The 27,888-nt window shown below is 42.9% G+C and overlaps 1 protein-coding gene across 8 annotated transcripts in view; it reads left to right on the forward strand.

Annotated features, from left to right (window-relative positions):
* Positions 1-27,888, forward strand: part of tbc1d22a (TBC1 domain family, member 22a) — a 108,590-nt gene that overhangs the window by 1,686 nt on the left and 79,016 nt on the right. For 5 of the 8 annotated variants that reach the window (XM_029461963.1, XM_029461965.1, XM_029461964.1 and 2 more), the window contains exons 3-7: positions 1,767-1,950; positions 2,363-2,612; positions 5,655-5,837; positions 19,436-19,513; positions 20,418-20,488. In XM_029461963.1, the coding sequence (XP_029317823.1) occupies positions 1,767-1,950; positions 2,363-2,612; positions 5,655-5,837; positions 19,436-19,513; positions 20,418-20,488 (766 nt within the window). The remainder of the gene's footprint in view (positions 1-1,766; positions 1,951-2,362; positions 2,613-5,654; positions 5,838-19,435; positions 19,514-20,417; positions 20,489-27,888) is intronic. The other 3 variants (XM_029461966.1, XM_029461968.1, XM_029461967.1) reach the window with 1 other exon arrangement.

Below are 27,888 nucleotides of genomic sequence, written 5' to 3' on the forward strand. Positions count from 1 at the left end.
TATTAAAGAAGAATGCTTTTTATCGATCTCACTCTTCACCTTCTTTGCCTCCTCGGTCAACTGGGCTCTTTTTCCCACTGTTAACATCACTCCGGTTGTTTAACTACATGGGGATAGGTACTGTAGCTATTTTCTTTAGTTGCTTCTTAGTGAAATGCTTTCTGGTAGGCAGGGATGCAGTGTATATGTCCAGGGCTTTTATTTTGACGGGGAAAACGCAACTGGAATACATCTTGAACAAAGTACGGAACCAATCCAAGCGCAGATGGTGTCATTATTCTACAGCCATTCCATTGTGCAATCGACATTTACTTCATAATGATAAATTAAACCAAAAATGTTGTCTATTGCTTCTTTAAATAAAAAAACAACTTTAAAATCTTGACAGGTAGCTACCGAGCCACTCACAGAAGACAGACGTATGCTGTGTCACGGATTAATACTGTAAAACGTGTTATATAATATAATTCTGGTATCATTTTGTTGGCACTGTATGGCCTGTGCTGTTCTGCAGTGTCCGTGGAAGTGCACCTACAAGACAATCTAGTTGTTGCCGAGTTGAAAGCTTAAAGGACATAAGTTAAAATAAATCTGAAAGCATGTCTAATTCGAAAAGCTTGTAATCATGTCCAGTACAAATTGATTTTGTTACATGACTTTGAATTTGGAAGTATGAGTATTTCAGGACTACAGGGTACCTGCTCAGGTCTGAGGTGTGTGTGTGTGTGTGTGTGTGTGTGTGTGTGTGCGTGTGCGTGTGCGTGTGTGTGTGTGTGTGTGGAAATATGGGAAGGAATGAATGTTTGATTGAATACGGTTTCTACCAGAAGAGCTGTTTGGCCCGGCGGGCTTACAATACAACTGGCGAAAAACCTGGAATTGAATTCCATTGATTAAAAAAAGACTGGACTTCACAGAACAGCTTAAACTAAATAAATAAGAAAAACATAAACATTTTTTAATTAACCTTCATCATATACTTCTGCATAGAAAATAGTTGTAACCTTTTAGACTGTAGCTTTCTCATTTTACTTACACACACACACACACACACACACACACACACACACACACACACACATTTCCACAGAGTTTAATTTGCTTGTTTTTTTGTCAGCGTTTATGTTCAGACTCTCTTTTCTTCTAAGTTATGATGGAAGTTAACTAAATCAGACAAGTCCATCTTTATTATGGTAATCCTTGTCTTTGTAAGAAATCACACACACTCCTACAACCTTCCTTTTTTCCACATCACATGATAAGGAAAGGTTGAGTTTAATTGAATTTTCTTTTTCTGTTGAATTTCTTGTTCCAGGCTGAGTAAAACGCTGTCCTTGCAGCACAAAGACATCAACTCAGTAAATTATTTTACACCTGAGCAGATTCAGTCTTGTAAGGTGTTAGTCATGCTTTTCATTCTAGGAGTCTGTGTGTAGAGGTGTTTGCAGACTCACTTCTTCTGTGTTTTTACTGGTGCCAGTTTGTAAGATGAGGATATTTTGCAGGATTTGGTTAATTTAGTAATTAAGTGTTCTTTTATTTCTTTGCCTAACTGTCAGTGTCAAAATGAATCCCGTCTCATTACTTTCTTTGTCCCCACTTATCCTCCCTGTGGTTATTTACTTTATCCTCCTTTTCTCTCCTTTACTTCCTGTTTGCCACTTTGGTTTCCTTTCCTACACTTGACATCCCACTCTGCCTCACCTTCTCTCTCAATTCCTTTAATCTTATCTTCTTTCCCTGATTGTCTGTTTTCTGCCCTCCAGCCTGATTAAAGCAGGCAACAGGCCTCCTCCGGCCACGCCAGGCAAGCCCAAGAAGGCTACCACCTTCCAGGAGTTTGAGAGCATAACGAGTGATGCCTGGGATGTTGGGGACGACGACGACGAGTTGCTGGCCATGGCTGCACAGAACCTTAATATCGAGGTTGTTATGGAGACAGCCAATAAGGTAAACACCTTGACTATACTGATCTATGCAAAGTGTGTCACTCGCAAGCAGCGTTACAATAAATTAAGGATTGCGTCACATTATTTTACAGCAGTAAAACAATGGCTTACATTTATTAAACACACATACTGGATGGAAATTAACCTTGTGAGTGTGTGTAATACAGCCTGTCAGTCACTTTTAAGATAGGTGTGTACCAAAGTATGTTTGCTATAGTTACTTACGTACTTTCTCCATAGATGTTGAAGCTCAGGGAATGTATTTCGATGTACAAGTTGCTAATTAAGTACACAGATTATAGAGAATTGCACACTTGTGTAATATTGTATATGAAGTTTAACACGTTCTGACTGTTATCGGCAAAACCTAAGGCTGACCAGTGACACATCTTGTTGTTCTGTCAACTGAACAGGTCATCGAGAATCACAGCAAGCAGCAGGAAAGACAGCGGCAGGATGACACAACAGAGCTAGAACGGAGAGAAGAGGACACACAGGAGGAGGTGGCAGAGGACGAGGAGGAGGACGAAGAAGAAGAGGAGTACAGAGTGGGGGAAGGAGACGTGACCAGCCCAGAGGTCTCGTTTGCCTCCCAGAGCAGCCCTTACACTGATGGCCGCCTTGTAAAGTCCCAAAGCGAAGCTCCAATTGGGTCACCTAAAGGTTAGTGAGCACCATTGCTCAGTGTCCAAAAAGTTTTCTGGCTCACCTGCATACTAAAAGCTGGACTGCTTTTACTTTTAGTGCACCCCTCTATAACGGCAAGACAGTTCTCAGTTAGCTGTCTATAACCTTAAACTCACATAGGTAATAAAATGTTTTTTATTACTTTATTATTATTTTTTTGTGATCACTTTTATTAGTTCTGCAAATTTTTTCTGCATTTATTTACTGTGATCTCACAGCTGCTTTGTGTTTCACCAGAACCGTTCAGCATCCAAACAGCAGAGAAATGAGGACAAACTATTATTATATTACATTTAAGTAATTACATGTAACTGCCTGTTTAAGAATTTACATATTGGAAGGAAGTAGGGGCTCTTATTGTGAAACAAACAGGAAGTGTTCTTGTTTTGGCGCTTGTAGCGCAGAGTGAACTATAAAGGAGTTGTGGATTAACTTCTAAAGTAGTCTTCTTGTCGAGTAACATTGGTAGCAGATGGTTAACAACTAGTGAGTGAAGCCAACCTTTGATGAAGGGAAGACATGTAAATGTTGTAAGAATGAATTTGGACCAGTTGAGAAAAGCAAAGCACTTGCTGTGGCTTTGGTGCCGTCTGGACTATCAAGGGAAACAACGAAGGAAATACCGATTTAGATGATTTGAATAGGAACATTGCATCATACTGAGCAACAGGGTCAACCTCCTCCTCACTACGGTAAAAGTCTCTGCTCCTTCCTTGCTCAGAGTTGCTCTGAGAAGTTTCCTAAATCACTCTTAAATCAGAATCATTAAGCTAGGACTCCTGGTTCGAAATGTAGTCAAAATTAAGTTAGGAGCTCTCGGAGTGTGTTCTCAGAATGTGAACACTCCTTCAGCTCCTCTTCAGTTTGGCTCGGTTTCCCCCGAGCGCCTTGTTTTAACCCCGTGGTTCACATCGACTGCTCTGTGTCATGGCTCCTGTCGGTCCTGTGACCTTCAGTGTTTAAAGTTTTTCACACAAAATAACGAGGCGCAGCAGCACTCTCTATAGAAACACCAAATCCTTGCGTGAAACTGTTTCATCCGCTTCCTTGTAAACACATAGAAGAGCAAAGTTGTGATGAAATGGTTAAATTGTTGCTGTCAGCAGCATTAGCAGGAGACGCTGTACATGGTGAACGTCTTGCTGACTGTTGTCCCGTCTGGCAGGTCATCTCCCTGGTGCCATTCTGTCTCTTGCTGTGTTTAGATACAGATAACAGAAGAATCCCGTTGCCTTCAGGCAATTCCTCTTATCTCCTCAGAGAAGACAATGCACAGGCCTGCATGCACTGCCACATCGTGTATGGATACTGGGATATGCAAGAAGACATCTTTTGCACCTCCTATGAGAATGTTGCAAAACACTAAAGCTTCTATAAAAAACCTTAATGCATGCGCACTCAATGTACTTGGCAGGTGGGTAAACAACTTGACATGCACAGTTGCAGAAAGGCTGACTGCTGGTTTGTTGTGTCATGTCTTTGTACATTTGATTTCCCTCTACTTCGTGATCTTTTTATCTTTTCTTTTATTGTGTGCAAGCAAGGAGTAGCGTGGCTACACGGCGTAGCTTTCATTAGTGAGGCCTAGACTGTCTCCATATTCTTCTACATTATGTAGTCTCACTTGGCTCTGAGCATCCCAGTGCTCCGCAGCTGAGAGAGCGAGGGACACACACTCGCACAGAAGCTTCCGGTGTCCTATGACTTATCCAACAGAATACACACTTTGCTACTGTAACTGTCTGTAAGGGGGTTTAGGGGAAGTTTGTGTACCTTTGTAACCCTATTTGTGTACTTTCATGTTGGATTTTTAGTATTTGATTCAGTTATTACTGTGACTGACAAGTGAACATTTCTGACTTCCTCTAACTTGTCTTTTATAGCCCGTTAAAAGTTATTTAATGGACGATAGAAAAATAAAATTGTATGAAAGGTTCCACTACAAAGAAGCTTCCGCAGGCGTTGATAATGATTTTTTTGTTTTTGTAAGTGCATAGTTGAGATTTGTACATTTTTATTTGTTCTTGTAAAAAGTGAAAAGGATATTAATGTCGTCAGCATTCCATTAAACAAAAAACACGCAGTAGATGTGTCGGGTTTGCTTTAGAAATGTTGGCAGTGCTGTTCACAGGAACTCTTTTATGAACTCTTGCTGAGTGTCTCGTGTGACAGAAGGAGGATCCCTCTCCACATTGAAGTCGCCACCTCACCAGCTTGTTCATAACTCGTGTGTTTGGTGGCACTCTTTAGTTTGGTCTCGTTCTGTCTTATTTTGGCACATCTGGGGGAACATGTGCTCAGCACACTGAATTAATGTGGATGTCTACACGATATAAAGGCTTCTCAGTTGAATGAGAAATGTTTGCAGCAACCACAACTGCTGCCGTTCTGAAGGCTCATTGCAAAACAAGCCACACACTGTTAACTGCAACGTCGCCTAGCGAGGAACCGTATGAAAATACATTTCTTACTAAATGAAGGTTACTGTGACGTCTTTGCCACATGACATTTTGTACACGCATTCACCCCCCCCCCCCTCAGGATGAATTAAAATAATTTTAGTGACCTCTTAACTTTTCATTTAGCGCCATTTCAGGTCAAAATCTTAATTGGTTTATAACCAAAAATCAACCAAACAAATGACATTTCCATCAACCTCAGCTGGACCTTTTGGTTACTGAAGATTAGCAAACGTTAGCTTTGCTTACACGCTAAACTAAGCTGGTAAACATTAAACTTGTTAACCATTAGCATGTTAGCATTGTGTGAGCATCATGCTGACGTTAACACGTAGCTCGAAGCACTGCAGGCTGCAGACTCTTCGTCTTGTTTGGCTGTTCACTGACATTTGAAGCTGCCAGTTCTACGGTTAGCTTTATAACTTACAAGCAGATACTCTGTAAACATCAACTCATCTGTCTCCAACATTGCATTAATTACAGGTATTTACAGATGATCTGAAAGCCCTCCATTTGTTGAGTGTGTGTTTATGTAACCCTTTGTCTCGACTCCCACCAGATGCAGCAGGTGAGCATGCAGGCCTCCATAGGCAACGGTCTCTGCCCCACCGGCCGCCCGTCATCCCGCTCGTGGCTCGCATGGCTGACCAGAACACATCTGGCACCCCGGTCATGACCGAGAGGGAGGCGTCCCGTCTGGATAAGTTCAAACAGTTGTTGGCTGGACCAAACACAGATCTGGGTAAGAGATACTCATCCAAAGGTCTCCAATTCTCTGTCTCGCTCAGCATTTCTCAGCTTTTGTCTAGTTTTGCCTTTTTTGTTTTGTTCTCTGAACTCCTTAACTTTTTCCATTTCCTTGCACCCTTTTGCTACTCACTCTTGGTTTACTCACTCTCAGTCTGCCAGCTGTGCTGCGCTTTTAACGATGCTGTGAGGGGGAAAGTCATCCAGCCATCTGGACATGCAGATTACAAGGGGAAAAAATACCACCAACAACAAAAGCAAATGACAGGCCTTTGTTCTAACCAAACGACGAGCCTTTATTGTTTATCCAACCCCAGAGACTTTGCTACCACTGCCACCCCAGTGGCCATGAAATCCTTGCAGACCTCCCTCTTTACAGCTGACTTTGTGTCCTCTGATAGTAACTTTTGGCAACTGCTAGGCACCAACTTGCATCAATCTGATAGTTTCAGTAGATTAACGATGTCAAAGTGGATCAGATGAGTTCACGGAAGGATCCTGTCCGAGGGCACATGCATGGAAACAGACAGAGGACAGTATTTCTGATGTACGAGTTGTGAGTAGTTACAAAACACTTGTTTAGTGCAACACCCGGGCAAGGTGCCAGGATGAAGTGGCTGTTCCAAAACTCCCTGACAAGCCGACACATTGGCTCCGTCGCACTTATACTTTCCCACATGAAAAAACAAAACGAGGCAAATTGCATTCAGCTGCAAAACGTTATGGGCGTGTTTGTGCTGTAAGATCATTAACCTTGAGACGGGGCAGATAGCTGTGGAAAATGATGCGCCATTCATTGTGCTATTATCAGCTGCAATCCATTGTAACAAAACCCAGAGCGCTAAATATATTTAGAATGTATGAACGATTCTCTGCCAAAAAGAAAAGCAGCGTAATTGCGTAGAAACAGCTGTTTGCGGCCGGAGAAACAGCTGTTGCAGTGTGTTCTCTCTCTTTCTCTTTACAACCGAGAAAAGCAAGCGGGCTAAGAAACTGAGTTAAACTAAGCGCGTTCCGTCCGTCTGTCTGTCGATCTACGCTCCGTTTCATTACTGGACAGCGCCACACCTGCACGCACCCTCTACACATGCACCTTCTGCAAACAACAAACAGCGCTGTCCACAGAGGTAAAACCAAACTTTTGTGTGATGTAAGTTTATATTTAAGTTGTCTTGGCAACACATCAGGAAATTTAAAATGCTTTTAATTCATTTCTAGATTTATTTGAAGCGTTTCTGTGTAAAATCTGTGTAAAAAGCCTTTAAGTCCAGATCTGTTCCGTGCTTACATAAAGAATGTAAAGGGAGTCGTTGCATTGTGCATTGTGTGTGTCGAGTGTACCGACAGAAGGGGAACACGAAGTGAGAGCAGGGGAGAGACTTATAAAAGTGCAGTGCTAAGCAAGACAACGGGTTATGTGCCCGTCTAAATACCCTAAATATGCTAAATACAAAAGGAGTGTGTCGGAGATATTTCAGTGCAGAAATGACACAGTTTAAATACCGTAGCCTCCATTCTCAAATAGTGACTGTGGTCTTAATTTACCACAACTGAAGAGGCTACCCGGCATTAATTTGAGACCGGCTATTATTAGAAGCAAGGCTTTTATTCAGATCCTCTTGTATGAATATACTTCATCATCTTTTAGTGAGAATCTTCTCTGTGTTCTTATCTGCTCTGTTTCTGCCGCTTGTTGTAAATGCGTCGTCAACACATCCTCGTCTGTTTCACACACAGGCCATAATCCTGTTACTGTGGGGTTTTATTTTAAGACTTTTTCAGGATAGGACTGAATGATACTAGATTTTTGAAACGGATACTGATATGTGAGAGTTTAAAAATCCCTTAAATCTGACCGTATCAGTGCTTTCTGATGGACAAACACACTTTCTAAATGACCTAAAACATATCTTTGCTATTTCTGTACTGACATTTCTGGAGACTTACCAGCTCACATAATATATTTGCAGCTATAAGGGCACTCGGAGAGCGCAGACCTCCGCTAAGGCTGTTTCTATAATTGAAAGATGATGCGCGGATCCACTGTTTATGCTTTAATTTGCACAAAGTGTCAAAATCCCCTTGAATGATGTGCATTTAAACACTGAGATATTCATCAGTACATTTGTTATATTATGAATGATTAATAAACAGATGTGTTTATATAGAACGGTATGTTTACTTGCACGAAGCATAATCTGCCAACCGACATGGCTGATTGGTTTACAATTTGAATGAAAGTGTGTGAGTTTGTACAACGTGGTGCATTTGCTTTAGCTGCCACATGTAGATCCCTCTGAGGTGCACAAACACTATGAGCATTGGCTAAGATCCTAAAATGTAAATGCTGGATTTCATTAAGTTTCACTGGCCTTAGTCAGCACAGCGCTTCACCTCTAAGTGTGATCCCCTTGAAAACTTTTTGAACAAAACAAACAGTTTTCACAACTTCTCAAGTCGTCAGCGTTAGTGAACGGTGGTCGCGGCCCGCTCGGGCAGAGTGTACCCTGTACATCAGCAGAGTGTCTTGAGGTGTCAGCCCCCATTAGGGCCTGCCAGGCATCACAAGCCGGCTGTCTAAATTTAGTTTAGTCTCTGCACCATGATTAGATAGCCCAGAACGGGCGAGCCACGCTGCCGGCTGCTGGCAGCATGAAAGATGAACTTCATTCACGGGACATAATTAAGTGAAGGCTTAGGGAGGGGGGTTATGAGGGGTGATAGGGGAAGGGAGAGGGATAGGGGCAGATAAGATAAGATAAGATGAAACTTTAATGATCCCCATGGGAAAATTGGGTCATTACAGCAGCAAAGGATGGGATATGGATGAGAATACAGAAAGAAAGAAATCGCGACCCTCTGAAGGAAGCCGACTGTCGCAAAATATTTCTGCAACAAAAATAGATAACATCATTGCCTGCTCGTAGTAAAGAGTCATTTTTAGACCTTGGTTTAAAGCGATGCAGTCTTTGTGTATGAAAATGTTTGACATACTGATGCAATTTCTTTCACATAGATCCTTTTTTACCATCTACATTAGCAGATCTTTGCAGTTTTCACTTAACAGGGAGATGACAAGACGGATTATACTCCTTGTCCTGAAAGCAGAGGGCATTGTCCCCACACGCTGTCTGTGAGGCATATACACTCATTCCAATTCCCACACGTACCAGTGGACGCTGTCAGCGCCCCCCTTATGTAAAAGAGAAACTCGACCGACAGTCCTTGAGCTCAAAGGAAGAGGAGGCTGAGATGATCCATTGGTTGGTTCCTTTCTTGAACGGTGTAATTAATTGTAGAGGCAGCCATGTTTTTTTGGGTCAAGCCCCTCGACATGTTGGGACTGCCAGTCTATAGTCTGTTTGTCTCTGTCTGACCGTGTTAGTCGGTGTGTGAATGTGTGCGATTTTTATAAAATGATAGACTTAGCCCATAACTCAGCATTATAGCTACTTCTACTCTGTGTTGGGGGCTTTTTAGTCTGCAGGGACTGTAGCAGAGTGCACTGGGCAGCGTGAAGTTACACTCTGTACCTCAAGTGATACACAACTTTCCCTGTAGAACTGAATTGAATTGAATTGAAGGGATTAGATGGTGAAAGAAGGCAACATTAGTGCACTTGCACACACACCTTTCCACTGTCATCTGTTCTTTGATCATCTTAAATATGCCCAACCTGCCTTAATGATCCCGTGTGCACTCTCATCTTAAACACCCCGCTGTCTCCCCCTCTGTCTCCCCCTCTGTCTCCCCCTCTGTCTCTCTCTCTGTATCTCTCTCTGTCTCTCTCTCTGTCTCCCCCTCTGTCTCCCCCTCTGTCTCCCCCTCTGTCTCCCCCTCTGTCCTCTCCCTCTGTCTCCCCCTCTGTCTCTCTCTCTGTCTCTCTCTCTGTCTCCCCCTCTGTCTCTCCCTCTGTCTCCCCTCTGTCTGTCTCTCTCTCTGTCCTTCTCTCTCTCTCTGTCTCTCTCTCTGTCTCTCTCTCTGTCTCTCCCTCTGTCTCCCCCTCTGTCTCTCCCTCTGTCTCTCTCCCCCTCTGTCTCCCCCTCTGTCTCTCTCCCCCTCTGTCTCTCTCCCCCTCTGTCTCTCTCCCTCTGTCTCTCTCCCCCTCTGTCTCCCCCTCTGTCCTCTCTCCCCTCTGTCTCTCTCCCCTCTGTCTCTCTCCCTCTCTCTGCTCTCTCTCCCCTCTGTCTCCCCTCTGTTCTCCCTCTGTCTCCCCTCTGTTCTCCTCTGACTCCCCCTCTGTCTCTCTCCCCCTCTGTCTCCCCCTCCTGTCCTCTCTCCCCCTCTGTCTCTTCTCCCCCTCTTTCCTCCTCCCCCTCTGTCTCTCTCTCTGTCTTCTGGCCTCCCCCCTCTTTCCCCTCGGTTTTCTCCTCTGTCGCCCCTCTGTTCTCCCACTCTGACTCCGCCCTCCTGTCTTCTCTCTCTCCCCTCTTGTCTCCCTCTCCCCCTCTGGCTCCCCCTCTGTCTCCCCTCTTCTCCCCCTCTGTCTTCCCCGCTGTCTCCCCTCTGTCTCCCCCTCGTTCTCACCCTCTGTCTCCCACTCTGTCTCCCCCCTGTCTCTCCCTCTGTCTCCCCCTCTGTCTCCCCCTCGTCCACTCCCCCCTGTCTCCCCCTCTGTCTCTCCCTCTGTCTCCCCTCTGTCTCCCCTCTGGTCCCCCCTCTGTCTCTCCTTGGTCTCTCCCTCTGTCCTCCCCTTCTGTTTCCCCCTCTGTCTCCCCTCTGTCTCCCCTCTGTCCTCCCTCTTTTCTTCTCTCTCTTTCCTCCCCTCTGTTTCCTTTTCGCCCCTCTGTCTCCCTCTGTCTCCCCCTCTGTCTCCCATCGGTTTCCCCCTCTGTCTCTCCCCCTCTGTCTCTCCCCCTCTGTCTCCCCCTCTGTCTCCCCCTCTGTCTCTCCCCCTCCCCCTCTGTTTCCCCTCTGTCTCCCCCTCTGTCTCCCATCTGTTTCCCCCTCCCCCTCTGTCTCTCCTCTGTCTCTCCCTCTGTCTCCCCCTCTGTCTCTCCCCCTCCCCCTCTGTCTCCCCTCTGTCTCTCCCTCTCCCCCTCTGTCTCCCCCTCGGTCTCTCCCTCTCCCTGTCCATTGAGCCTTGCGACAGGTTGTGACAGCGGTCTGTTTAGCATGTAAGGTCATGTAGAAGGTGACCTGTGCGTGTGTGAGAGTAGGGTGATTGATGTCAGGTTGATTTCAGCTAATTATTCCTGATATCCTGAGGCGAGCCTGTCTGTTGAGTGAACCTGAACACAACACCCACTAAACGCTCAGACAGTGAAGAGGGAGTCACTGAGAAAAAGAGAAGGTACAGATTCAGCCAGTCCCTTCCTGAGTTTCACTTCTTGTTAATGCAACACTTACCACAGCTGCATTATTTGTGAAGGGGGGCAATATTTTCACATTTGCTACCAGATTGGAGAAATATGCTTGAAAATCTTCCCAATTACTAGTATTTCCAGTTTAACTCAACCCAATCCAGAACCTTATGATAAAGAAACTTAAATGCAAAGGGCAACAGAATTAACTTGTGTTGTTTCCTCATGTGACTCCGGTCATCTTTTTAATTCGTCATTGCTTTAGGAATGTGCAAAAGGGACTTTTAGCTCCTAGTTTAGTTCCATACTTCCCCGACCTTTCAGTTAAAAAAGGGCTATTAGCTGTTGGCTAAGTTGTTTCCCCTCATTGCCAACAACAAGGGGAAACATCTTCACAACACTACGATGGTCTGTCAGATTCTTCTGCAATCTCTGTTCAAAATGCAGCATGAGGCAGCGTATGTGTGTGTTCAAGAGTGTTTGTGTTTTTTCCCCAGACTGTGTTTAGTGTTGTATACTGTCTGTAAGCCACTCTCTCTATGATGGGCTATAAGTCACAATGTCAGATCTGACAGAGTTCCTGCATATCTATTTAATTGATTTAAAGACCAAGCGCTGGCATCTGACATCAAACAGTTATCGCTGGATGGCAGAAATACTGCTGTTGCTATGGCAATGGTCCTTTCCCTTCTTCTCCTTCCTGGCAATTTATCCTGATTCTATCTTTTACTTCCTCTTTTCATCTGTTTCTTTCCTTGTTTGTCTGCCTTTCTTCCTCTTTTCCTCTTGTTTTCCACTTTGCTGTTTGCGTGGTCATTATGAGTCAAGACTCCAGACATGTTCTCCCACACGTGTTCACAGACATGATGTTATGGTGTCGATCTATGGGCCATCAACATCATAAATTACTGTACACAAAAATACACACACACACACACGGTGTGTCTCCATCCTCTGTTGGGGGTGCTGCAGCTCTTTGTTACACCTCCACCACAACACTACGCTTCTCTCCAAAGGCCACCCCCCTCGCTGCAGCATCTACGTTTAGGATGCTACTTTCTGCCACAGTTTGCTCGCTTCACACTCTGCAGTGCTACAATCCTGTTACACAGCAGCCACCATATGATAGGCTTACCATCAGCACTGTTTGCAAAGTTAATAGCTGCCATCAAAGTGAAAAGTGGCGATGTAATTCAATTTAACTCAGTCCTAATGCCTCGTTTGAAAGCACTGTCCATGTGTGACAATTTCAGGGGTGTGTGTGTCGCAGGCTTGGAAAGTGTAGAAGAAGAGATAATGCAGCATTAGACTGTCTACATCGGTACATTTCTTCGAAATGTGGCAACTTTACACATAAAAGGTTTCCATGTGAATTCTCAGAAAGGTTGTCTTTTATTTGAGTCATCAGTGGCAGACATTTGTCAAAAGTTATAGAGGAAAAAAGTGTGTGTGTGTGTGTGTGTGTGTGTGTGTTGCTTCCTAGCTTTACCCTAGGCAAAACACCTGTCTTAATAAGATTGGTCCAACCTCCAGCTGTCTTCTGTGTCAGTAGCCGCCCAGCTTGTCTGGATTAGTTTATTCAGATGTTACACGGTGGTCTTCCCTGTGAATATTTCATCCTTTCTTTTTAAGAGATGCTTGACTGAACACACTTCAGACCTCACAGTCCACACCTGTTCTTTGCTGGTCACTGGGCCGCTTTATGTACAGGGGAAGACATGTTGTGACCACTGCCAACAGTTTCAGTTTAATCCTCCAGTTTATTATCTATATTTAGTTATTTAGGAGAAGAATGAAGACATACGACAGCCTGACTAAATGGTTTCCTACATTTATACATGACTAATAATACAGCCCTATGTCACAGGCTTCCTTTCCCTTCTTTAAGGCTAACAATTGTTTTTATACCATTACTGATAAATCCAACCACCAGGGTAGTAAGCTTTAACTTAGGTAATGTTAAGGCCGTGCAGAGACCAGATATATACAATGTTTTATTTCATGTATCACAAAACCAACAAATCACAAGACTGTGACCCGTTGTCTGTATCCTGTCTGTAATATCCTGTTGTCTGTTAATCTACTGATTTAGTTTCTCAATAAATCATTAAGTTTATAAAATGTCAGCAAAGTCCAAAGGGACGGCCAACTGCCCCAACACTCAAAGATACTGTTTACAAAATGAAGAGGAAATATTTCCATTAGCCAATCTGGAACTTGTGTATTTATTGTTGAAACATTTAATAATAATTAATTGGTTATCAACATTGTTGCTGATTCTTCTTATTGTTTATTCACTAATTGATTCGGATGTTTACGTGTAGAAGATAACAGTGTGTGTGTGTGTGTGTGTGTGTGTGTGTGTGTGTGTGTGTGTGTGTGTGTGTGTGTGTGTGTGTGTGTGTGTGTGTGTGTGTGTGTGTGTACTACATCTACCGGTTGCATTGTTAGCTCATTACTTTATCTTCACTGATTTCATTACACATATTAATGAGTTTTAAGAATAGCTGCAATGTGAATGTTTTCCCTCCAATACAAATGACCTGTAGAAGTAACATGACTGAAATTTTAAATGTCTATAATTCCCTCATAATACTGAGTTAAAAAATAAAATATCACCCGGTCAGATATTTTAGAAGCTGTTTTAATGTGAAAACCTTTAAGGCAAACCTCGGGGGAATTTAGACCATACAAGTCTGTGTTAGAGCAAACAAAAAAACACACACGTTCTCACACCTGTACTCTCATCTCTGCTCAGTGTCCTCTCCTAACCATCTGGGCCATCCATCAGGCCTCCTGAGCAGGTATAATCCAGGGGGGAGTATCTTTTTACAAGAGTCCCATTAGTTTACGAGCAGTCTGCTCCCTGGCGCCATCACTTTGTCCTCTAGATGAGTTAGACCGTTCAGGACTCTCGCAGCATTCAAGGTTTATAGGAGGGGAGCTTAACTTTTTAATAAACTGCATGATAAAGGTGTCTGTCCTGATTGTATTGTTTTTCTGACCTCACTGGCAAAATAGCTTACGATGACACTGGGACAAGGGAAGAATGGATGGCACTTTTTACCATAGCTTTATCATCCTATACATTTATGGGTAAAATACAGATGGCATTTGTAATAGTATAGAAGTACTTGTGAGTGTTCAGACTTTTTACATCTTTTATGTATTGAAAAGCAAGAGATAAAATCACTGAAGTTTCTTGATTTTGGATTTGCTGAGGTAGCTCCTGCTACAGAATACAAACCCCAGTTTCGGCAGGTGTGTGTGTGTTATTCACGTGCGTGTGTGTTGCCGAGAACCTTGTGGTGTTTTGCCCCAGTGGTCGCGCTTCGTCTGAATGATGCCTGAATAGTGCATGGCTCCGGCCCGCCAACCGTCCTCCCTCCCGCTCCCTTCAGCTCCCTGCTCAGCCAGCACTGACTGACAGCACTTCTCGCTGTCTTCTATTCTTCTTACTGGCCTCCATACAGAAGCATGCACGCTGGCAGGTGGACTGACTGACAGTCAAGTAGACAGGCAGACATCGAAGAAGTGCAGCAGCACACTATCACATACACACTTACAATCACATACACACACACTCTCCCACTTACTCCATTTGATTTGTTTTCTCATATTGCTCTCTTGCTTATAGTAAGAGCCCTCACTTGGCCCGTTTAGCTCCGAGAGCTCCAGTTTTGGTCGACTCGGGTACAAACAATTCTTTATGAATGCATGCAGGACTCTAGTGGTGGCACTGGTATATCCATATCTATAATTGAGCTGCAACCATTAGTCAATTAATCGATTAGTTAGCAACTATTTCAATAATCATTTGTTGTTTTTTTATGGCCAACTTCTGCCAACTGGTTCCATCTTCTCAAATGTAAGGATTGATCCTTTGTCATATATGATAGTAAATTGAATATTTTTGGTCGTATAAAAAATGGATGTTAGATACATCACCTTGGGCTTTGGGATATTATAACGGACATTTTTGCAATATGTTTCATGAATGGTCGGTTGATTAATTGAGAGAGCAGATTAATCTATAACGAAAATGAACGCTAGTTGCAGTTTTCAGTCTACAAACGTATACGCTGTTCGTTCCTCTCTGTCCTGCTGCTATTACAGAAATGTCTGAACTAGCTGCGGGCACTGAACTCAGCCGAGGAGTCAGTCATTACAAATCTCGGTGTGATTCCAAATCCCCGTGCAGGCGGAGAGAATCTGGGCCAGAGAGGTGAATAAGACACATTCTCTGCTTCCTCAGCCAGTACAGTAGAGTGGCCTTTAACAGAAACTATGACTAAATATGTTCGACATCATTAAACACCAACTGTGACTATATTACAACATGCAATATTATTGACGAGAAAAGACACTAAAATGCAATAAAAACAAACAAAATCTCTTATTTTTGTGAATAAAGAGGAGACCAAATATTATAGTATTAGTTTTTTCTTCAATGCAGCTGTGCGTGCTATAACAGAGAACAGTCAAAGGGCAATCAGATGAAGCAACATGCGAAACGCGCAGTTGACTTCTTGTTTAAATGTATTCTGTGAATAAAATAGTGTCTATCCTGGTGCACGCTGGAACTTTGATTTCTTTTGCTTTTATTGTGGTTCATCCTTCACAAGCCGGCACCCAGGAGAGAATCACTGCTGTGCACAGGATATCTGAAGCCTTTTCCCAGCCAAGAGGACTCAATGTACCTTACTTAAGAAAGAAACAAGGTCATATATTAGAAAGAAATGTTCAATACAATATGATGACAAAAACAGGATGGGGTTGACTAAATATGATAAAAACTAACAAGGACATTTAACACAGGACTTAATAATAAATAAAAAATACACACGAGCGACTGTACTGGGAAACCGACTCCTAAACTCCTTCCCTCACTTTGTAACTACTCTCAAGCTGCTGCTTTAAAATACTTTTGGTTACCTCAGCTGGTCAGATAAGTTAATATGAAATAAAGAAAACTGATATTTAGTTATATTTTGCCCTCTGAATGTTTCAAGAGTCATTGAGCATCCGTTACCTCTGAGAGTCCCTGATCAGAGCAGCTGTTGTGGGGTGTTCAACAGAAGGTACATGGTGTCCTAATCGCCCCCTGTGGTCCCCAGCTTAACTCCAGCCAAGACAAAGTGCACCCCTGTAAGTGCATGCATAATGGAATACAGTAGACACACAGACCGGCAGCAGTTGCCCTTGAGTTGCAGGTTGCTGATGTTACAGGTGTTTTTAGTGCCGGGGAGGAATCGAGCTTCTCTCTCCTCCCCCGAGGTCTGCCAGCATGAAAAACACCCACAATACTTATCACACTAATTCCATAGCATGTTTATAATAATGTGATATTTTATTGTTCCCACAAGGGGAATTCTGTTTTCGCTTGCCCCCGCATGCACTTTTTATATGTACATTTCAACAATTATTGCATGTGGGGTGAATTGACTGTAAATTGAAGTTTCACTTTAATGGGTTGCCTCTGCATTGTTCCTGTAGAGAAAGTAATGTCAATTAGCAGTGTTTTTTCTTTGAGTTACTATGTATAGAGGAGAGTGACAAATGTGTCCACTAGAAATGTCTTGTTTGCATTGTTAACTTTGCTCACTGAAACTGACGGGGACAGCTAGTCCCTTGTCACCTCCGGGACATTCCAGAAACTTTTCCACCCACTTTGTGACAAGTACCCGCTGAGCAAAAACAACAGATTAATTTTCAAAATGTCATGAAATGCCTTTAATTTATTCCTGTGGAGCGAGGGCTTGGCTGTCTCATTCAGAATGCACAAGAGATGCCCTAGAGAGCCATATATGCTTTCTGAGAGATGAGCTAGCCTCTCACTAATGAAACGACATCTGCAATTTAGCCTGTACGTCCACTGTGCTCATGTTGCCCTCTCTGTCTCTGCCCACTGTGGGGGATGGAGCTTTATTCCTCAGAAAGTATGTCTCTGATATTGGAGCTGAGAGCAGTGGACAGCTATATATTAAGATCTAATACGGGTCGAGACACGTTTCCCATGAGCGTGTATTTGCATTAGAATAAAGCATCACCACAGATTCTACTTCACAGATGGATTATGGATAACATATATGCAGCCTTTTAGCCCAGGACTAATCATTGTCTTTTCATGATCTGGACCAGTGCGTCAGTAGTAACGGGGGCCTATAAGGCATCTGGGCTCACGTTGCGATTTGGATTCTGCAGTGGTCCATCTCTCTGCTGGAGAGTGTTGGGAAGACAGCGATGTTCAGGAGTAGATGCTGTGTGTGTGTGTGTGCTTTTTCTGTGTATGATGTATGGGTCTAACGGGCACATCTGCTTGTTCTGTTGGCCGCATGGTGCCAAGTAAATATTTGCCCCTTGCCCTCTCTGCACACTTCTACCCACACACAAACAAGCCTGTTCAGTGCACGCGTTCCTTGTACTCCAGTCGTATCTGCAATATAAAGTGTTTGACCAAAGGGGACGATGCTTGCTGGAGATCACTGCAGCATCAAGATGTAAAGACTATTAGCTCATTTGTGCCTCACGTCCTTTCACCCCTCCTCTCTGTAACCCCCTATGGTGAGATTAATGCCAGCTGGGGGAAATATAACGTAGTTTAATTAAGCCCAAGCCCACAAGATTCATGGACTCATTTCTTTGTCTGACAGTACAGATGAAGGGTCAAAGGGTGCAAGGCAAGAGGAGAGACATCCTTGACTAGCAGTTGGGAGAGTAATGAATGTAGGGGTGCACACAAGATAATGATTTCCCCCCTTAAAGTCTTGGACTTTGTTGTAAGTGCCTTCTACATAACTTCACTGCGGCAGTCACTCTCTACATGTACTCTACATTGCGAGCATTCACACATATGAATATGGACACACACAGGTACTGGCGCTATAGACTCAAAGTAAAATGTAAAAAATAAATCCGGCAGTATTGAAATGCGGAGCTGTGAAAGGTCCAAATTTGTAAAAATGTATGCACATAATCTTTGACATGCAGTAGGCAATCAATTGGCAAAGCTCCTGCATTACTTTTACGTGAGCCTGCAAAAAAAGGATGTTCTCTAATGAACCACGCTGGGACTGGACTGGAATGGAGACAGGATCACAGCTAATCAATGCTGGCATCTATCTTGTATTATACCATGTCACTAACACAAGGTATTGCTTGATAAATAGTTCTCCCGGATGATATGGAAAACTATCAGAAAGAGTGCTCCGATCGATCGAGCACTGACCTCTTGTAACGTCTGTGGACTGCAGACTTTATGGAAAGTATACAAATGATAAAAATCAATGCTACAGAACTAGATATATTTTTTTTTTTTGATTGCCTGCATTTTTTTTTTCTTGTTAAAGCCTGTTGCCTACATTACCCACAATGCTACCCTGAAAACCTCGAACCTAAAGCAGAGATAAGGTCTGGTAAGCTCACTGACTTCAAAATCCACATCCCCAACCAAAGCTGACTCAAGTGACATCTTTTGAGGCAATCTTATCAGTTTTTGCACAGCTCCCTCTGGAGCCACAAAAGGCTTTATACATTATTTTTTCCACATATGCAGTAATACTCCCCAATACCTGTGAGCCCTTCGATGTGTTAAGGTGGCGGAGTTCCCCTTTAAGTGGCTCATAGCGCCAATCTCAGAAAACTGGCAAATTGAATTTCCATGCACAGTTCTAACTACGCCTGAAAGCTAGAGATTAAGGGAGAGGTAAACAGCTTCTCCTGTGTCTCATGTGCAGACACTTACACACAACTGTCATGGTCTGTGTCGTGTCTGAGAGAGTTTCTTTCATCTATGTTTTTAAATGGGACTTGCTGCTGCATAGGTAACCTTGGGGTAATCGAAACCTTTCCATACTGTGGGGCTCCGATTGCCTCCAAACCAACAGCCGTGCTTTGCACTAGATCACTGTATTGAATTTCTATATAATTAAAGTCACTGGGGACAAGGTAAGGGAGAAATTTTAAGTGGAAGATGCACAGGAACTATAGTGAATAAATGGCTTCTCCCATCAGCTGAACAAGCTCTAATGCGTTTCACTCAATTTAGCCAATGGACTTAGCCCATTGCTGTTTAGCTGATTGTTATTTCCGATCCTGCTATCTGTCTCTGACTCTCCATTGCATTTACCTTGAAGAACAGGCAAGGCAGAGTCATTTGGCAGCACTAATCAATATCGTTCACTCTGTGCGAGGGACTTATCAATTTCCAGCCTGTGCTTTGAATAAGAGTCGAGGAAGAACTTGGCTTATTCATTAAGTACAGTTGTTTCTTCTTTTTTCTCTCTTTCAGAAAAGTATATTAAAGCAGTGCCATTTAATTTGCACGGAAATCAATTTCCCCCCTCCTCCCTTCACTCTTGGAATGCAGGTAAAACAGTGGCAGCGCAATTACAAGCGAAGAGATTTCCATTGCGTTTTCACATTTGCCTGAGTTTAGCTGTGGCAACTTGTCTTATTGAATGCTAATGGGGGGTTTGTAGACTTGCAAGGCCCGGCAGAGGGAGACCTATCTGTGAATAATGGATGAGTTAATGTTGGTGAGAACTCATCCAGGAACTGCCTGCTTCTTAAGAAACACTGCTGAGAAACGCTCGTATATTTCCTAAGCTGCCTGGTCCTGGTAGACGGTTCATTCTGTGATTTAACTTTCCTCCAGGAACAGTTATTTGGGTGAAGAAAATGTGTCAAATAATAGCTTTAGCTCTGTTTATTAACAAGATCTCGTTATGCTGCAGGGAAATTATATCCTGCACATTTATTGTAGTCTAGTTATTATCTACAATTCACTAAACACGGGATGAAATAGAAAACACGGGTTGCTAAATACCCGTCACTGTTGAGCCTACATCCTCCCTTACTGTCGGTGTGCGATGTGAGAGACATGGATACGTGTTGGATGTCTGTGCAGCACCTAGCATTAAGACTTCATAGACCCAACGGGACCAACTCTCTGCCAATTTAAAAGTTGAATTTAAACCTCTTATCAACTGGCCTGGAGAGAATCTAGTTAATAATCTGCACATGAGATGATTTCAGGGAAGTGAAAGAGAGAGAGAAGTGTTTTTGTTAGCATGAAGTAAGGCTGGGCAGATAAAAGAAATAGAAATTCTCTGCTCAGTTCAAGCCCAAACAATGAGAGAATATAATATCGGTGATAACATGATATCGGCGGATATTATCGCCCTGCTATTTATTGGTCGATACGTCGAGGAAGTTGAAAGTCGTTCTGAATCTTAAACGGCCCCTTTTTTATTTCTTTTCTTGTTTTGCAGAGGAGCTACGGAAACTCAGCTGGTCCGGAATCCCACGACAGGTCCGACCGATAACGTGGAAGCTCCTTTCGGTAAGTTTGATATGCAGCATACGCACACACGTACACACGCACGCTGTACATAAATAATTTACATGCAGACACATTGAAACAAACACTAATTTGTGCAAAACATAAAAAACCCTTGCATACAAACCCACTTAAAGACAAAAACATATGTAATCTCACTCATAAACACGCTATTAAAAAAACCCAGATTCACAGGCACATAAAACACATTTGCACAGATAATACGGCAGAAATAATAAACACATTACATAGGATCTTAGGCACACGCACGCACACGCACACACGCACACACACGCACACACACGCACACACAAAGTTGCCGTCATGTCCCCTCCCTCTCTTTTTTGATTTATGAAGACTGGTAACAGTCCTGCTTTTTTTTTCAAACTTCAATAGGGAAAATTAATTGCGAGGCACAAATAATTTATTCATGAGACATGCGGTGTGTTTACTCATTAAGCCATTGTTGCGGTGTACAGCTCCCAGTCTGCAGAGAGAAGACTGGCTTTTTGAACACCATGACTCTCCCATTAATTACCACACAATAGCTAATGTGCCGCAGAAAAGATGTCATTAAAGGTGTGCGTGTATGTGTGTGTGTGTGTGTGTGTGTGCCTGCTTGTGTTTTTTTGGAAGTGGGAGGTTACCAACTGGGTGCTTTAACCATTAACGACTGCTTTGTTTGGTACTCTACCTAATTGAGGGCTCGTGATGTCGTATGAAGTTGCAAAGCATTGGCTGCAGTGCAGGCAGCCAGGTACGGGGATGGGAGAGGAGGGGCCCCTCAGCAGTGTGTGAGTGTGTGTGTGTGTGTGTGTGTGTGTGTGTGTGTGTGTGTGGATAATGTATCATAGATAACACCACATTAATGGTTTGTTTGAGGTTGAGTTTGATTGGGCATGTTTGTCTCTCCATGTTTGCGAGTATATATTTGTTGTGTGTGTGTGGTATGTGTGTGTGTGTTTGTGTTACACCTGTGTTTGTATGCAGTATGTGAACACTGCAGTGAACATTGGGCTTGCAAAGCACAGCTGCCCTGCGGCCTTTATAAATGATGGGTTGACCGCCTGAAGGAGCATGAAGGGAAAAAAATGGATTCAGAAATAAAAATAAAACAAAAAAGGTAGAAATGAGTGGAACAAAATGACAGGCTGCATATAGTTCCACGTTTCAAAGGAATACAGTTTTAGAGGTGTTTGTTGTCACATTTTGAAACTTTGGAGAGCGCTAGGCTTGCTGTTTCCTCATGTTTAAACTCTACGCTCAGCAGAGATTAATTAAGGTAGTCGCCCCCTGGCCGTAGCTCCATGTTTCCACTACAAACTAAAAATCCCGATCAAGTTTTTGTGCCCTCGATCCTGATCTGAGTCATTTAATATTATATCTCTTGACACCCAGTCCTGATCCGTTACTTCTGCACAGTGCACACTTCAAGAAAATTAACGTTATTAAAATCAATCCAATGTATAAGCTTGACATATTAATAGCTCTGCATTGCATTAAGAACAACAAGTACCTGCATCCAAGCTGTTAATTAATGTTTTTATATTTGTTTACAAAATAACAAAGTATAAATGAAGAAACGCTCTAGGTAATCTTTGCACAGATTAGAATATTAAATTACTCTTATTTGCTTTTTTGTTGTGGCGGGTCTGTCTGTGTTCTGTCTGTCTGTTGTCTATCTGTCTGTCTGTTGTCTGTCTGTGTCTGTTATCTGTCTGTTGTCTATTGGTCTGTCTGTTGTATGTCTGTCTGTTGTCTATCGGTCTGTCTGTTGTCTGTCTGTTTTCTGTCTGTTGTCTGTCCGTCTGTGTTCTGTCTGTCTGTTGTCTATCTGTCTGTCTGTTGTCTGTCTGTGTCTGTTATCTGTCTGTTGTCTATTGGTCTGTCTGTTGTATGTCTGTCTGTTGTCTATCGGTCTGTCTGTTGTCTGTCTGTTTTCTGTCTGTTGTCTGTCCGTTGTCTGTCTGTTATCTGTCTGTCTATTGGTCTGTCTGTTGTCTGTCTGTTGTCTATTGGTCTGTCTGTTGTCTGTCTGTCTGTTGTCTGTCTGTTGTCTATTGGTTTGTCTGTTGTCTGTCTGTCTGTTGTCTTTCTGTTTGTCCGTCTGTCTGTTGTCTGTCTGTTGTCTGTTGTCTGTCTGTATGTCTGTTGTCTATCTGTCGGTCTGTTTGTCTGTTGTCTGTTGTCTGTTGTCTGTTGTCTGTTGTCTGTTGTCTGTTGTCTGTCTGTCTGTTGTCTGTCTGTCTGTCGAGCAGGGGCTGGGCTCCATACATGACAGCAAAATGCAAAAGTGCACATAAATGAGGTAAATGACATAAATAAATGATTATACTGCGTTTTGGTTTTCATGTGTGGTTTTGGACATGGACAAGTTTAAATTCAATATAATGGAAAACAATTGTCGTCTTCATGGAAGACGTGTATGTCCACATGACCTTGATAAATGTTTAGGGGGCATTTTGACTGGACCTCAAGATCCATATCTGAAGTTATCTCAGCTCCACCTTGCAGGTTTTCAATACATTTCTACAGCCACATGTGGCGTGAATTATCCCAGGGTTAAATCAAAGGCTTGGATTACAGAGAAAAGTGGGCACAGTGTCAAAAGCAATCTTATCATCTGAAGTGTCATAACACTTGACTGCCTTCTCTATCCTGTCTGTGGTATGATCCAGTGGAGAAATAGATAGGAGGGATCAGGCTCCAAAAATCTATTCTCCTTCTGGCCCGCACACACACATTGAGACTCACAGCCCCCGCTTGTATTCCATAAACTTGGCAGAGTCACCTAATAAAACTTCACTCCAGTGGTGTCCCTTGTGCCCTTCTCCTGCTCACCAGCGTGCACCAACTTATTTGATTTCTTTCTCCCCTCCAGCAGGCATGCTCGAGCCACCCTCTTCTTTACCTGACAAAGAGGAGAAACAAGTTTCCCCTCTCAGGTCGGAGCTCGGTAATGCCCCCCGATCGGCCTGCGTTTACCACCACATCACAGGAATCCTATATAACTGTCTCCACTGTTATTAGCCTGTGTGGAAATTAAAAAGCCGTCAAAAAAAGAGACAATTCTCCAACTAGGCTGACGGGGAGAGAGCAATGTTTAGCCTCACTGGATCGCTCACTATTGGAGCGAGAGGCTCCACAGGTTGCCCCCGGCTCCAGACACGCATCCGGTTGAACTTCCTATTATTTCAGAAATAATACGTCTTATGTCATTTCGTGTCCGAGCCTGAAGGAGAAAAAAGAAATTAAATGGCTTTTCTGCTTTCTGAAAGAATGTCAGCCTGTAGCAATATGTACATTTGCTAATGAAGTGTGGCTGTTAAATGTGAAGTGGTGGAAGAGGAGAAAGCTAACTGGCTGTGGAAATATTGATAAATCTGGAGGGTTATATGAGATGTATCAGGGACCAGCAGGGACCGATTTAGATATTATAATATTAACTGTTACCTTACAACAGCACAGGTAATTATATCGCCGGAGAGGAAAGAACAATGATTGTTTCATAAGAGGCAGATTTGTAATCAACCTCCCTCGGTTTCTTTCGAGGCATCTCACCCCTCAGCTCCAATATTTAGTTCCTTCTCACTTTGTGCTCTTCAACTGGAGTTCACCAAGTGCAGATCCACCGTCTCCTCTCGAAACAACACGTAAATATGGGAATTACAATTAGGAATTAAAAAAGATGTTTGTGCCTTTGTGTCATTGTGCTTAGAACAATGACAATCTAATTAGCATCTCTTTAGATACATTATTATAATCATTAATTATTCTGGCTGAATAGATTTTAAGTTTAAAGATTTCAATACTTCCAAAAAGTAAGTAAGTGAAAAAGTTCAAGTAAATAAGTAGTTGTGGATTAAAGCAAATTCAAATTAAATAAAATGTATACCAAGACGAGCGCTAATATTTACGGTAGATACAGTGACGTGTGTGTGTGTGCGTGTGTGCGTGTGTGTGTGTGTGTGTGTGTGTGTGTGTGTGTGTGTGTGTGTGTGTGTGTGTGTTTTTCATCATCTCTTTGGGTTTTGAGGTGGAGGTTGTTACGGTAACACCACTGCAGTCTGTTACAGACGCGTCACCTCGATAGAGAACATGAGTGACAAGCGGCTCTGCTCACTGTGCACTTTCTGTTCCTCCTGTGGATTATAAATAGAAACGTTCTTAATGAGTAAGTCATTTTTATGAATGTGACATAAAAAACACGAGAGATTAGTTTAACGTTGAAGCTCTGATGATGCAAAGTGCAATAATAAGCTTTGCATCAAATAAAACATTTCTGATCATTTAGTTTTGAAATAGTTAACTTTATTTATTCATTTGTAATGTTTCATGCAAGATAAAGAAAAACTAAAGTATCTTTAGGGTGTAAAATAGCACATCAACACGAAGCTTCCTGACTGGATGAACGAACTCTTACGTGGCTGTTCGTGGCCACAGATGCCATCCAGTAAACAGTCAAACAAAAACTAGCCACTAAAATAAGCTTCTGTTTACATTTGAAGTAAGAATAATTTATGCCGTTTTCAGAATCATGCTTCCGTTTATCTCTAGATGTTGTAGTCGAGACTCATTCTATGAAATTGATTCTCATGAGGATGTTTCCAAACTCAAATCGTGTAGCGGAACTCTGTTCACCAGATGTAAAGTGTAAACACGGACACGCGGAGACGAGAGCTCTTTACAAAGAAGTAAAGTTTTATTTGTTCAACTTTTGCCCAGACAGTTTATTTCCAGTGTGCTTGCAGAATAACGCGCACATGCTAAGTAGAAATCAATTTAGATTGCGAGAAGACAAAAAACAAAAACAGTTAAATTCCCCAAATGGATTCCCCAAGCATATTTCCCTGGGTTTTTACAGAGAGCTTTTAGAGGGATGGAAGGAGCGAGGAGTAGATTGACGCAAGCAAGAATGAAGAGATGTGGTTTCTGTAGACTGATTAACGGAGGCAGGAGGACGCACTGGGCTGCCACATTTTGCACCACTGGCAGGTCATGCGGAGCCGTTATGCATTTATGCTTCACTTTCGGGCTTCCATCTCTCAGTTTAAAAACAAATCTGCACTCACCCTTTCTAACCGTTAGACCACATATGAAATGGAAATTAGTCACTCAGGTTCAAACGTAAGTTCACTTGGATCCTGGGCACTTAACGCACTTTACTGTGAGATACGCTCGCTTATTTTAATCCTCTATTTTAGCTTTCTTTTGAAAGAAAGGCACGTTGCTTTTGACTGCTGCATCCTTTTCCTTCTAAGCACTTATTTTTTAAAACATGAACATTCGTTTGCACAGTTTATAGCTCCGCAGCCTGAACCGCAAAACATGTGGGCACATTGAACTATTTTCCGACATCCTATCGTTAGTGATGAAGAGTAGTAATAAAATAGAATCACAGTAGGGCTTATGGCACAGCTTTTGTCCTCTTTATAGTTTTCAAATCCCCTGTGTGTGTGTGTGCGTGTGCGTGTGCGTGTGTGCGTGTGCGTGTGTGCTCCTGTCCTATCGAGCAGTATTGCAGCTGCAGTGTGATTGACCTCCACTAAGCTGTCCATTAACCTTCAACACACATGCTCTCCTCTCCCTCATTTGGCAGAGTGCACATCACACCCGAGCCCACTGTTTTGTAGCCGGCCTGTTGCGGTTTGTGTTTGTGTGTGTACTCGTGTGTTTGCATATGGAGCAGTTTCAACATGTGACGCATTGACTTTTTGGCAGAGAGCGACGGTGAAAAAGTCCCAGTCGGTGCTTTAGTCTGATTTCTGCGGGCACAAATGTGACCGTCTGGCTGACTGGCAGCAGCGACAGAGAGGCAGCAGTTGGGTAGATGGGACAGGAGGTTGTGGATGAGTAAAGAGTCTGCCTCCTTCAGAGGGTTTCGGTTATGAAAAGATTTCCATTTTAGTTTTTCATTGACTGAAAACAACACACAAAGAGAATGAAAAATACTTTGAATGACGGTGTTATTAAAAGTGGGAAAGATAGCTGAGCTGGTAGGGAATGTGAAATGTCAATGTCCATGCTCGCATTGGTTTTACATTTCATGAGGATGTGTAGTGTGTGTGTGTGTGTGTGTGTGTGTGTGTGTGTGTGTGTGTGTGTGTGTGTGTGTGTGTGTGTGTGTGTGTGTGTGTGTGTGTGTGTGTGTGTGTGTGTGTGTGTGTGTGTGTGTGTGTGTGTGCGCGCAAAAAGGCAGAATAAGCCCTGAGACTCTCCAAGCGTCTCCAGGGGCTTCATCGAGGTAAAAAAAAGAATTTGTTTTGTTGCTGTTCTTTTTTCTTTTTTCCCCCTCTAGACAGTTGCCCAAAATCTATACTTTGTGTGCGTTTCAATATGCTTGCTAGCGTGTTACCATAAATAGGCAGCCCACTTTCAAAAACAACAAACAGCAGTCACAACAAAGGACAAAGATACACTTGTATTACACACACACACAGTACACACACACGCCTGATGTGCAGACTGTCTTTGTTGGTGCAGATAGAGGAGTTTATGTGATGGTGATTCCACTAAAACCAGTCCAGAATAGAGCTGCTCTCAAATTTGACTAAACGGCACCCAAATGTGTTCACAGAAGAAAATTGTCATGACAAATAAATGAAGAGAGCACTGTTCCATCTGTCTGCATTTAAACAAATAGGAACTCTCAGAGCTTTCAGCCGCATCTCTCGGTCTTCTTTAGGTAATGGCTCAGGTGTCCTGCCGTGGTCACAAGTTCCAACATTACATGCGCCTTATAATTATACAGTAACAAACACATGAACATGCACATAAGGAAATGTAAAACGTGTAAAGAAAAACACAATAAGGACCTTTTTTTTTGTTGTAGGTTTAACAGCTCCACATTACAGCTTTCTATCACAGCGAGAGGGTTTTAGACTCGTGTGTGAGTTCTGTTTGAAAGACTTTAAGTGTGTGAATATTTCAGAGCCCCTGGTCGCAGCTCTCGCTTTTAATAGACTTTAACTTTGTTGTTCAGTTTAGCGTTGACTTTCTCCTCATTGCATAAGCCTGGCCGTATGCTCACACACAAACTGTCTGACAAACACGTTCCCAGAAGCATTCACACACACATTCTGTACACACACACACACACACACCAAAAGGTAGCTCCCCTAAGAGGAAGAAAGCATTTGGTCAAGCAGCAGAAGGTTTTTCTCTGGAAAGTGAAGTGTGTCATTTGCAGACTCGTGTAATCCCAGGTGGTGGAGTTTGAGTTGTGATTGGACTTGGCCAACAGACTCAAAACAAGTCGAGGTTTTAGAACAAGAGTTTAGAAATAAAGGCTCATTAAATAGAGTATAGTGACAGACAAATACACTGAGAAAGGCGGTTTACTGAATATCTGAATTAATGAGTCCCATGTGGAACCCACCAGTGTGTCTGTGAGCATGTGTCTC

This window comes from Cottoperca gobio, chromosome 23 (genome assembly GCF_900634415.1).
Source record: "Cottoperca gobio chromosome 23, fCotGob3.1, whole genome shotgun sequence".
NCBI classification, from domain to species: Eukaryota; Metazoa; Chordata; class Actinopteri; order Perciformes; family Bovichtidae; genus Cottoperca; species Cottoperca gobio.